At 44.0% G+C, this 13,518-nt stretch overlaps 1 protein-coding gene across 15 annotated transcripts in view; it reads right to left on the bottom strand.

The window, feature by feature from the left end:
* Positions 1-13,518, bottom strand: part of CADPS2 (calcium dependent secretion activator 2) — a 516,545-nt gene that overhangs the window by 384,995 nt on the left and 118,032 nt on the right. For all 15 annotated transcript variants that reach the window (XM_075599918.1, XM_075599919.1, XM_075599906.1 and 12 more), the window contains exon 6: positions 3,942-4,063. In XM_075599918.1, coding sequence (XP_075456033.1) covers positions 3,942-4,063 — 122 coding nt within the window. The remainder of the gene's footprint in view (positions 1-3,941; positions 4,064-13,518) is intronic.

Raw genomic sequence — 13,518 nt, 5'->3', positions numbered from 1 at the left:
CTATCAGGAAGCAGGGCCACCTTCAGATGTGCAATTTCAACAAGGTTTAGAATTGTGAGTGTAAGTCTTCCTTTCTTTATAGCTGTAATAAAATGAATACACGGTGTGTGCTCTTCTTCCCTATACAGCATCTCTACGTATGATGTAATTTTTGTCATAATGTAAAAAATATTTTAAAACATTGATATGCTCTTTGCCCTTTCATTTTTACAATTCTAGTATCTGACACATTCACCAAGAAAGTTAATATTCTAGATAATGCTTATTACTTATGCTTGAATAAGAACCATCTTGATTTAACAAAATAGAAATACTGTAGATGGTGACATACACCATGGAAATTGCAAAAAGAGGTGACCATGATAATAAAAATGAAAAAAATTAAATATACATAAGCTTTTTAATAAATAGAATTAAAAACAGCTTTTGGACATCAAACTAAAGGTGAACCGATAATATGTCCTATAACAGGTAAGCAACAAAATCAAGCTCCGACCAAAATAAAAGTTCAATAAAGTAAAATGTTTCATATATAGAAAAAATGATTACTAATGTAGCCGGGTCCCCTCTTACCTCCTGGCCGGGAGGGGGGTGGCTGCAGAGTTGACTAAGCGGCGGAGCTCCGCGGCAGACCAACGGTGCGGGGCGCCGCCATCTTGGTTGCCCACGCATGCACAGTGCGATCCTCGCCCATGCGCAGTAGAAGTTAGGGCGGCGGCCATTAGAGAATGGCTCCGCACGGGACTACGAGTCCCAGCAGCCCCAGGGGCTGCTCACCACGTGAGGCAGCACAGCCAATAGGGCTGTGGAATCCCCGGGCGGGATACAGATACATTTGGCACGCTAAGGACCACTCACCAGTCGGAAGGAGAACAACCATTGAGGTAGTCGGCCCCGACTCCCTGTAGCTTATGTGTTATAGGGAAGACCTCAGATAGGGACGCTTCCCCAATAGCCATATAGTATTAGTACACCGGTGACGGACGCCACGTGGTGTGAGCGACCTGCGACCTGGGACCAGACCACAGGCATATTATAAGAGACATTAGGGGACACCCTCCAGCTGGACCTCCCTCAAGAGGCGGACGCCTCCAGACAGGAGAGAGAGGATCCGGAAGACTGCGTCGTTGGACAACGTTGCGGTTCTGCGGATCCACCATCCAAGTCGGCCTGGTCTGGCCTAAGACCAGGAAGGTACCCAATGTGCATCAACGGCCATAAACAGGGGGTAGTGCACACACTTTGGGTGGGCATGACTGTGGACATCGGGGTGGTTAATGGCTGTGCACTGCGTATCAAATGATGAATGGTTCGTTTCAAATGGAGGAAGTGCAACGGATGCTGAATCACGGTATCAAAAGAAGTTTATTGAACATACAGCAGCATAACAGGTAAAAACGAGAATCTTGAAGGGAACCTCTGACGCGTTTCGTGCAATCCATGCACTTTGTCAAAGAACTGAACAGTAACTTATTACAACAACTATGCAACATAACATAACACCACATCATAGTATAACCCAGTACCACCAGTGAGTGTCCCAAATGTACTTTGAGTGCTAGGCACCAATACCCTGCTGTCCCTTTCCCAGTGACCAGCCCGCCCAAAAGTGTAGGAAGTAGCACTCTCCCGTGAACTGTTGGTGCACTTGTTGAGGTACCTGCCGAGTACTCCAGTACTCGGTACGGCCGACTTAGAAATGAGGACCCGTCTGATCCAGCGACGTGGCCCTCAGCGATGGTGTCCGCCTCTGCGTTGGGTGGACTCCGATAGGAGGGTCTCACCTTTAAGAGTCTTTATTAACACCGCGGTGGTCTGGTCCCAGACCACAGACAGCGATCACCACACTGTGTCTTCCTTGTGTCCCTGACACTGTAGTAAAATGGTTAAGCATCCCTATCTAAGGGGCCTTCCCTGCAGCAGTCACCCGTTTCACGTGATTGGGACCTATCTGGGACCTAAGGGGAGTTTCTAGCCTAGTCTGAGTGCCACTGACACTCAGACCCTCCCTTCCCCTTGTCTGCCCTGGCTCAAACTAACAGTCCCCTTAACTGTCAGAATCCCAACTGTCAGAATCTATCAGCCCTATTGGTTGCCTGGCAACATGTGGACTGCAGCCACTGAGGCTGTTGGAACGTGCAGTCCCCTTGCTGCTATACTTCTATGGAAACGTAAGGGGACAAACAGGGAACCCGTGGGACCCAGGTTATACACATTTATTACATTTAAGAAGATCTTCATAAAACTGTAAACAGAGAATATTTTCCACATTAGATTAACGGGTTTGCAGGTAGAGATACTTTTCTTATACACGAACATGGCAATTATTTCTATGCTGTAGATGACAGTTCTTAAAAGCTAGTAATCAAATACCAACAAGTATAATGAAACCTCAACTTGGTCCATTAGAAAGCATCATTACCTGCAAAATAATCTAAAACCACTTCAACTGTTACAATGAATTACTAAATGAAACAATCACAGTACACGGAAATAACTATGTTAGTCATATATATTACATATATTGTAATTTACTTCAAAAGTAAAAGAAAAGTATCCAGAAAGCAGCATAAAACTGTCCAGATGCATTTCCCATGTTAAAAAACAAAAATTTAAAAAAAAAGAAGATTAAAAAAAGATCACCTCTCCAAAGAGTTTAATAAGGTGTTTTGTTAGCTTACAAAATCAATATACTTGTCAAGTAAACACGAAGAACAAACAGAGTTTGATTTAACTTTGTCAATTTGGTCATTCCAATGAAGACATAGCTGCATGTTATCCCCAGATAATTTTACTCTGATGATTAAAAATAAATAATCAAACAAATTAATTTGTTACTTCAAATGGAACAAAGTAATTGATTGGGTAAGCTTTGTAATAAATGTTCATTATTTACTTTTTCCCCCTTTCACTATTCAATTAAGTCGCCTTGATCTAATTTAAAATCAAAAAAGGAAAATGAGACCAGATATAGCACTCGCTCAAAATGCAGATATCATGTTTTAACACAGAATATCATAAGTTGTCCATAGGATTCCTTGGCAGTGATATAAGTGGCTACATCTGAACATCATGTGCAAAAACAATCCGTGGGCATCATCAATGAACCATCTACCCAATGATGTGGTATCTACTGTATAACCTCAGAATTTGCCAGCCACTCCCTGATGCTGTTTCTTCCTTTTATAACGAATGAGTACTGTATTAGACATTGCTTATGTAGCTATGCCATCTATGGCTATTAATCTGCTTTTCCTCCTGGCAGTAATTCCTGGTAAAGCAGACCTTGCCAGTAGTTATCATGGGGTTTTCCCCCTCCTTGGTGCTACACTTGAGTGACAGTGGGAGGCGGTGACATCAGGCCTGAGCATGTCCAATCATGGAGCTGACCTGGTGCCCTCCTCCTAGCAGTACTGCCCAAATTCGTTAGTGCCTCTACCAGCATGAGAGGGGCAGGTCACACAGCCAAGAGCCTGACTATTGGGCCTTCTCTGGGCCTCTTCCCTCTGGGGGAGTGAGTGTGTACCATACCTCTGTCCCTGGTAGAGGGGCAGGGAAGGGCTGGGACTGCTGCTGGTGCCCTTGGCCTGTAGTGAAGGTCCAGGGACCATCCTTCAGTAGGTGACAGTTTGCTGCATTGGGCTGTACAGAGTCAGACAAAAAACGTTCCTGTTATTATACCTCCGGCCTGGTGTGTGATCATACTGGGGGAGAGGTAATCTGTTCTACCGTGGTAGATCATCTTCAGTTCCCTGGAGCCTACGGCAGGTGGAGGCGCTGCCCTGCTAAAGATATGCAGGGTATGAACCCCAGAAGCCTAGTCCTGTGTCCCCACTACCATCGGTGCACGACTCAGTCCTGTTACCAGCAGGTATCATGCACCACAGACGTAGTAATGGCCACAATCTACCACCGGGTGGAGAAAACACTGTTACACTTACAGTGGTCTTGAGGCTTCTGCTTGGTCTGTCTGCAGCTTTTCCCCTCCTTCGACTTCCATTGTACAGTACACTATCCGATTTGGAGCCACAGACTTTAACCCTTGCACTTCCATGATCACAATCTACAGGAGAAGGAAACAATAAAATACTCTGAAAAAGACATGACACAAACACAAAAACCGATGCTATTGCATGTTGTCTAAATTGAAGTTTAAAGTTCTGTAAGCTACGAAACATGTATAATGCCAGAGGCATGTGTTTTGAATTTCTACTACTCTTATAAAAATAAATTAAAAAAACAATGAAGGATGGGTTGTGCGCTCTCTTTTCTTTTTCTCTTTAGGTTTCTAATTGGATTTGGTTAATCCTCCTGGGAGCAGCCGGAGACCCCCTTACCAGATCTAATTATTCATCACTTGCTGGACTTTTCAAAAGGACTGGTTCTTATATAATTACTTTTTTGTTGTTTGTTTGTGATCACATCATTGTGTATATGTTTCAATCAGTTGATTTTATTAGTTGAATAGCACATATTTTAGCACTCATATCTAATAATTCATTAATGACTTTCACACATTATATTAGTGTGGCGCTACTTTACATGTTTTTTACATACATATATATATATATTTTAGTTTCAAATCAACCCCTTCTTCAGTCAGTGTAACTCAGCAGCTACACTGTATTCCTATAGACCCAAGGTAACATTATCTATTGCTACAGTTTGCAGCTCAAAATGCAAGGACTAGTGGCAAAAATTATCACAAAAAGGAAAGTGTCACAAAGATCTTGCACTGCTAAAGCGTGCTATAGAAATCAAAAGATGTTCAGTATATTAAAAATGGCATTAAGAGTAAAATGTAAAAATAAAAAGTAGTAAGTATTAACTAATACTACAGAACCGATTTATTTGTAGGATATGTCTCCCTTAAAACATCACAATAACAATATATCTATGGCTCGCAGCATAGTATTTGTGCAAACGATAAGAGACCTACATGACTGAACAGAAAAGAGGAACCAAAATGTATTAATGGAGGAATAGCCTGCTAACCTTTGATTAAAGAGCGTTTTAGAAGAGACGCATAGGACAGACAAGCTTTCCCAGAGATAGGATGTACTAATTGTAAAGGACACGTGAAAAATGTGGATGTACTGTATTGAGATTGAAGGACAAATTAATGTGACGTGCAAACTGTTCGGTAAATGGAAAATTATAACAATACAGAACATACAGGACAGTCCCTTGCTCAAATAGTTAAAGGGCGTTCTTATTGACTAGCAGCGTCACTTGGCCTGCGTGTGCACAGGTAAACTACAGTCCAGGTACATAATGCAAAGAAGCAGCAATAATCAAATTATAGCAGCAGTTTAAGATGCCGTTTTTTTTTATTTTATCCCCCCCTCCCCTTTAATATGTGCAGCAATACAATCCACACAATGATAAGTAATTAGCTAGCTTGCCGATCGATCCGTTCTATGATCGATCGGCAAAGATTCGGCTGGGGGGGTTTCACTAAATGGCTGCAGTGGAATATTGACTCCGTATCTATGCCTGTGTAAAATGGTTGCTATAGAAACAAAAATGGCTTATTACATTATAATACATTAAAAATATCATTCAGAGTGCTTTTTTTTTTTTTTTAAGTCTACAAGTATTTTCTCATAGTACAGAACGGATTTATTTAAAAAAACACATGTAGGATATTGCTTGGTCTGCAGCTTTAGGGGTTATTTTTTTCCTCGGTTGTCTCTCCTCTCTCCGTGTTATACTTCTTCCCAACCCTTCTTTGTCCCCCGTCTCTTTACCGCATTCACGGATTCCTTTACTTTCCTACCTTGACTTATCTGCAGTGTTATGTTCTGGATTAAATTAGATGTACTGTAGGACAATGAAGGCCCATGGTCTATCAAGTAACGTAAAGAAAAAAATGGTATGAGAAAAATAAAATACAGCATTGTGGACAGCTTGGCAATAATGTTTTCGCTGAATAAAAATGGTGATAAGAACTGGCATCTTCAATAGATAATCCGGAGTGTAGAAGGGACTCAGAATATATATATATATATATATATATATATATATATATATATATATATATATATATATAAAGCAAATAATAGTGTTTTATATACAAAATAAAGAATAAAAAGTAATACACTTACAAACGGGGCTAACAGGAAAGCATTGCGACCACTCAAGGTCAAAAACAGAGCACTTTAACTGCTACAGCAATAGACGCAGAGGCTTCCTCTCCACCGATTCAGACAGTCGTGACGTCACTTCCAGGTATGATGCCAACACACAGGGTTGAGAGCAGGGATCACACCTGATGTATCCACAGAACAGGAAGGCTCCACATGCCGTCATCCTATGCGTTTCACTCAAAGAGCTTACTCAGTTGCATCTATATCCAGTGGTTGACAAATCACCAAATAATCTACTCGCCACACAAAAAAATCTACTTGCCACCTAGTACCAAACGTGTGCTGCTTGGGCCAATATTTACTCGCCCGGGGGTTAAATCCACTCGCCCGGGGCGAGCAAATGTATAGGTTTGTCGAACACTGTCTATATCTATCTATAACCCCTGAGGAAGCTCTTTGAGAATACTGATAAACCAGTGCAATGCATGGAATTGGATTCTAAGGTAGTTGAATGGGTAAAACATTGGTTGAAGGATAGGAAACAAAGACTTGTGGCAAATGGTGCACATTCAAAAGAGGAAAAGGTGACAAGTGAAGTACCTCAGGGATCTGTACTGGTGTCAGGTTCTGCCTGACGCCCTCGTCTGCAGTACCCATGCACATCCACCGGGATGGCTGTAATTCTTGCTAGTTCTCTCAAAGAACCTTCCAGACTCTGAAACCTGATACCCTGCACCTGTCTTCTGTCTGTCGGCCTGCCTATATAAACCTCCCCTTCCTGTCTATAAGTGTCGCTTTATACTAGTTCTTCAAGCACCTGGTTGATTCCTGTTTTCGCTGTTCCCTGTTGCTATGTTCCTGCTCCCTTGTCCCAGTCCTGCTCCCTCGCTCCAGTCCTGCAGCCTTTCCACCGACCTGCCTGTGACCCGACTACACTACATTGCCGCCTTCCCTGGACCACTGACTGTCACCCGACTAAGTCTTTGCTTTCTCCTTGCTGTTCTTGTCACTAGGACCCACTCCTGCCGTAAATCTCTTCTTTACAGAACAAAACGGCCCTATCATGGATTCCGCCAGAACAGACTTGACCCAGGCCCAGCAGATTGCTTCCTTGCAACATATCAGGTCTGGCTTCCAGGAACAACTAGGCCATGTTTTCACCCTTCTTGGCTGTGTGGGAAATCGCACCATCGCCGCAGAAGCTGAACTACTTGAACTGCGCAGCACTCAACCCGCTGTGCTTGTTCAAACCGATCCCTATGTAGCCTTTCTGGGAAATAAATTTTGGGGAAACGACAACAATTCCTGGGTTTCCTCAACCAATGCAGGCTTCTGTTTGAACTACTGTACAAGCTCATCATCTATAATACTGACGAAACTAAGGTTGGACTAATGGATGAGGCCCTTGCATGGGTCTCCGCTATGCTACAACAGAATAACTCACTACTAAGGGACCTGGAGGGGTTCACACAAGCCATGAGCCTAACTTTTGATGACCCAAACCGTGGTGCGACTGCTGAGGAAACTCTGAACAACCTTCGTCATTACTAACCATACCGGTCAAAAATATGAAATATCAAGATATCATGCACCCGGCACCTATTCTGAAGCATACCACATAGATATTTGTAACTGTTGCAATTAAACAAATCAAATGATGCCAAACCCTTCATGTTTACGAGGTGCAAAGAGACAGATATCCATGTTGCTCAAACTTAGGGGCAGGTCTGCCAAAATTAGTGTTGTTACATTCGTCAAACTTGCCTGAACCTATTGATAGGATCAGGGCCGCCATCAGCGGGGGACAGAGGGCACTGGCGTCCCGGGCCCGTTGAGTCAGGGGGGCCCGCCGGCCGTGTGTTTAAAAAAAAAAAATGTCTTAAAAAAAAATGGCTGTGTCAAAAAAACAAAAAAATAAATAATGAGGAGAGGGGATCCAATCAGGGCCCTCCTCCTGGGCGGGGAGTGGGAGGACTTAAGCTAATATAAGCAACTGCACAGGCGGGAAAAGCGTGTTTGAATGTTCCCGGCTGTGCAGTTGGTTATTCAAATACACAACACCACAGAAACGTTAAGTAAATCCATGCTTTAATTGTTATTTGTCCTATGAATGTGATTGTGTCTGTCTGAGTTTCACCCTCAGTCACTGTTGTGTGTGTCTGTGTCTACAGTGTACTGTATACTCTCTCTAGTCTCTTTTTTGTCTGTCCGTCCCGTCCGACATTCCCCCCCTCCCCCCAACCGCCGTCCACCGAAAGCCCCCCACCCCAGGCCCCAACACCCACCGGCCTGCCGAGTCCAGCCGCAGCCTGCTCCTCACTACCACCGGCATCCACACGGGCTCTTCCCCCCCCCCCCCCCAACCACAACCGGCATCCACCCCCCCTCCACCGGCATCCACCTTCCCCCCGAGGCCCCCACACCTACCGGCCCGGCATCCAGAGATCCTCCACGCCCGCCCTCCACGGCATCTGTTTTGGGCCTAGCCCACGCGTCCCTCCGAGCCGCGGCTTGCTCCTCACTTGACCCCTCCCCCCCCAGTATCCACACGATCCCTCCCCCCCCCACCCCGGCATCCACACGGTCCCCCCTCCACCCAACCGGCAACCACCCCCCTCCACCGGCATCCACCTTCCCCCCCCCCCCCCAAGGTCCCCACACCTACCGGCCCGGCATCAAGAGAGCCTCCACACTCGCCCTTCACTCCTCCGTGGCATCTGTTTTGGGCCTAGCCCACGCGTCCCTCCGAGCCGCAGCTTGCTCCTCACTCGACCCCCCCCCCCGGCATCCACACAGTCCCTCCCCCCCCCCAGCATCCACACCGCCCCCCCTCCACCCAACCCGCAACCACCCCCTCCACCGGCATCCACCTTCCCTCCCCCCCCCCCCGAGGAACCCACACCTACCGGCCCGGAATCAAGAGATTCTCCGCACCCGCCCTCCACTCCTCCGTGGCATCTGTTTTGGGCCTAGCCCACACGGCCCTCCGCGTCCAGCCTGCTCCTCACTCCCAAACCCCCCCACTGGCATCCACCTCCCCCCCATTGGCATCCACCTCCCCCCCTCTATTGGCATCCACCCCCCCCATTGGCATCCACCCCCCCCCAATGGCATCCACTTCCCCCCCCTATTGGCATCCACCCCCCCCCCATTGGCATCCACCTCCCCCCTATTCGCATCTACCTCCCCCCCCTATTGGCATCCACCTCCCCCCCCCTATTGGCATCCACCTCGCCCCCCCTATTGGCATCCACCTCGCCCCCCCTATTGGCATCCACCTCCCCCCCCCTATTGGCATCCACCTCCCCCCAGGCCTAAATTCAATATTGTCTGTACCCCTTACACCCATACTTAACCATTTCCCCCCAGGCCTATACTTAACCCCTTCCCCCCATGCCTATACTTATCCCCTTCCCCCCAGGCCTATACTTAAACCTACGTAAACCCCCCAGGCCTATACTTAAACCTACGTAAATGTTTTTTCAGTATTATAACAAGATGGCGGCCCTGGATAGGATCCCAGTGTGTCTACATATTATGGGTATAAAGTTATGATTGTGTTTCTATATTTAGTCAGACTTTTAACTGTCAGAAGGCTTTTTTTCCCTTAAGTCTTAAATGTCAGCCCGAGCTGATTTACGACAGGGTTGGGCTCATGTTGCTTCAATGGGACAAGAATGGTACATAAGGCTTAGCAAGAAGTTATTAAAGTTAGAATTCAACAAGGAGTGTTTTGGGATCAGACACGTGAGTTCTCATCTTTCCTACGCCAGTGACCTCTCTGGGAAAAAAGCTATGACGTAATAAAGTATAAGAATTTCTACATATGTTTTATCCTTTCATTTTAAGAAGCTTGGCTGCATTTATTGTAACTATATGTTCTTTGCACAACATGTTAACTCTAAGATTAACGAAAAGAACCCAGTTAACTGCACTCAAAGTAATATTAATAGCTAAATTAGCCTGGGATACCAATTGTCCCACTATATGAGGTAGAATCACCCCTACCTAGTGACACACTAGAGTGGGTCAGAACCTCCCTCTAGCCTCGTAACTGAACTCCTCCCCCTGATGAAGTGTGTTATGCACACGAAACGTGCGTAGGGTTGATGATGTCATCACGCTGGCGTCTCTGAGGGTGTTGGATCGTGAGACACATGCACTTTCTATCTGGGGCTGGTAACGTTGTATCACATACTGGGATATACTTATCTGTTGGATTTGCCCTATTGTGTCATAGATCTAGCGCTTTCACGCTGCTGAGGTTTATTTTTCAACAGCCTTGGTTAAACAGGACAGTTTTGATGCAGCCAATACATTTATGTTTCTGATTGAAGTAAGAGCTGTTTCTTAGGTCACCAATTGATGTAGTTATACAGGATTACAGATGTACTATTCAGCAAGTGTGTAGTTAGGTCTCCACTATTCGTGCTGCGTGGCCATACTGCACATACCCACGTATATATGTGTGATATACTGAGCATTTATGCTGTTACAGTGGGGTTTATATGTCATCTGATACCTGGTATACTATGTGCCTATTAGGTGATTACACCAATATGGGATTTTTTCCACTGCGTACCAATCACTGCATTTATTAACTGGTGTATGTTGAGGATAATAATCCTATTATTTGAGTCTTATCTCATCAATTGACTTACACCAGACAGGTCTCGATTCAACACCCCATAGGGGATTTTAGTATTTGTTCGTTTTGTAATTTTAAGTCGTCGCAGTTGTCATAATTAATAAATATTTTTTATTTTTATTTCTTGAATTATTGGTTTTTGTGAGCTCTGACTCACTCTAGTGTGTCACTAGGTAGGGGTGATTCTACCTCATATAGTGGGACAATTGGTATCCCAGGCTAATTTAGCTATTAATATTACTTTGAGTGCAGTTAACTGGGTTCTTTTCGTTAATCTTAGAGTTAACGTACTGTGCTATACATATCTTTAACCCTTTGCACCCTAGTCTACAATTCTATAGGTATTGGGTTGAGCGTTGAGCCATTTCTTTAGTTGTTTTCAACTATATGTTCTTGTAATAATCTTTTTCTCTGTTCTAAAGCACTGTAGTTTTATATATATTAAAATAATCTTTAATAAGTCATGCTTTGGGCTCTGAATGAACTGTTACATGCTTTGTTGAGTAAAGAACATTTTCGGACACATTTTGCTACAACAGATTTTTCTGCATTAAGTGCATAGCTTTTACCTTAATAAACAGAGACCATAGACTCTGCAAATGTCATTTGATATTTCTTGGGTGGTGCAGCAAGTAGATATGATTGCAATCGAGCAAGAGGTAAATATTAACTCATTTGACGTACCTTGTGCAGGAGAAAGGCGAGTGTGCTCTCCATGACAGGTGGTATATTGGGACAGAGTGAGGGGATATATTGTTAATTTGAGGGACCTTTGCGGAAGGTGAAAAGTGGGTCAGCCAAGTAGCTGTGTATTAACCATATGCAGGTCACGCGCTCACAGGTGTGCCCAACATGACGGCTGATAAAAAGCTATTCAATTAAGTACAGTATGTGACAAGATACAAACGAGGTATTGCTAATGAAACAATATACATTATTAGTGAAACTATAATTGGGGAGCTAATTACTCACTGTTCAATAAAGTGGAAACCCAATCTATTTGGATTGAAATGCTGTTTCTGAAAAAAATCTGTTCTGGGATAACCCTGTACAACGGATGCTCCAATTCCTATTAATTCTCCATCCCCATAGCATTCTGGCACTAGCTGGATGATAAAGAGAAAATCGTACAGATGTGAAGGATCCCTCCTTGGTTTCCCTCCAGTTTAATGGCCCAGATTTGATTCTGATTTTTCCTCCCAATTTGGTGCTTCTTGTGGTTTTTCCTATAGCCAATCTGTTCGGGTTTGTTTTGGAAATACATAATCTCGTTATAATACACACACACACACACACTATGGCTGAAAATACAAAATGCATAAAACATGTACATGCCACAGTAACTGACTTCCTTGTTTTCGATCACGCAAAGTGAAACTTGTTTATTAACCTTTGAAATTCATGCTTATATGATACTTATTGTTCTCTACATGTTGGGGTATATACATCAAAGCAAAAGTGGTACAATGCTTGGTCAGAAAATCTTCACTATATCTATCAAACGTAAAACGTGAAAACAGCAGGAGATTTTTCTTTGATTCATTTGAACTTTTTACAGATGCAGCGGCCGTTATTCGAACATTTACCTGGGTACATCTTGCGTTATGCCGCGTGGTGGACCCGAGATGGTCAGTTGCAGACATAATGGCCCGTCGGATTAACACAGCAGGGGTCCCTGTTGTGTGAGTCCTACCGGGGTCTGCCTTTCTGTAATAGACGCGCAGTAAGAGAGAGGCTGAATAAGTCATTCTAACTGCGCGCCTCTCACAGGTGATCGTGGGGGTTTTATTAAAATTGTAACATTACAGTAATGTACATGGGGGTCTCTGGAGCTGAACCGCATTGATTTCAGCCTCGGAGACCCCCTACTTCCTGAGATACAGGCCCTGGTATGGGGTGCCGGTATCCCTCTGCTTTGTTTACATCCCACGTGGATTTTAACATAGCGGGGATACCGGCACCCCATACCGGGCCTGTATCTCGGGAAGTAGGGGGTCCCCGAACCTGAAATCAATGCGGTTCATCTCCGGAGACCCCTTGCTACATTACTGTAATGTTAGAATTTTAATAAAACCCCCGCGATTGCCTGTGAGAGGAGCGCAGTTAGAGTGACTGATTCAGCCTCTCTCTTACTGCGCGTCTATTACAGAAAGGCAGACCCCGGTAGGACTCACAGCAGGGACCCCTGCTGAGTTAATCCGACGGGCCCTTATGTCTGCCCCGGCAAATCTAGTGAGGATCACGGGCATATCTCGAAATTCCATTTAGATATTTGTTCGAATAACGGCCACTGCATCTGTTAGCTCCAGAATTGCACCGATTTTGTTTTGATACATCGAACTGCATGTCTAATATTTATGGCACATCATAAAAAAGTGTAGATAATCATTTAAGAAAGAAAAAAACACAAAGGATTTTTTTTTTTTTTTTAATAATAAAGGCACCAATCAACTACAATTAACCTATTAAACATGCTAGTACCATTATTTCTCTTTGGTACTCCAGTTAAAACATAATGATCCAGAGGAAGATATAATGCCCATTTACTAGCGATTTCAATTAATGTATGTTTCCCCTGCACAGAATTAAAACTTCAAGTCTAATATGACTTTGATTATGTTGTACCAATCTATTTGTTCTTTCAGAGTCATTAAGATTGAAAATAATATGGAAGAATCAATTTGTACATTATTTTTTTTGTGGTAATTAGAAATCAGGAGTATTTTTTTGCAGTATAACCATCTAAAATGTAGTATGATAGCTGAAAAAAAGAGTACTTGA

Source organism: Ascaphus truei, chromosome 5, assembly GCF_040206685.1.
Source record: "Ascaphus truei isolate aAscTru1 chromosome 5, aAscTru1.hap1, whole genome shotgun sequence".
In the NCBI taxonomy this organism is placed as follows: Eukaryota; Metazoa; Chordata; class Amphibia; order Anura; family Ascaphidae; genus Ascaphus; species Ascaphus truei.
The sequence above is the reverse complement of the archived record's forward strand: the minus strand, read 5'-3'. Positions and strand labels throughout refer to the sequence as shown.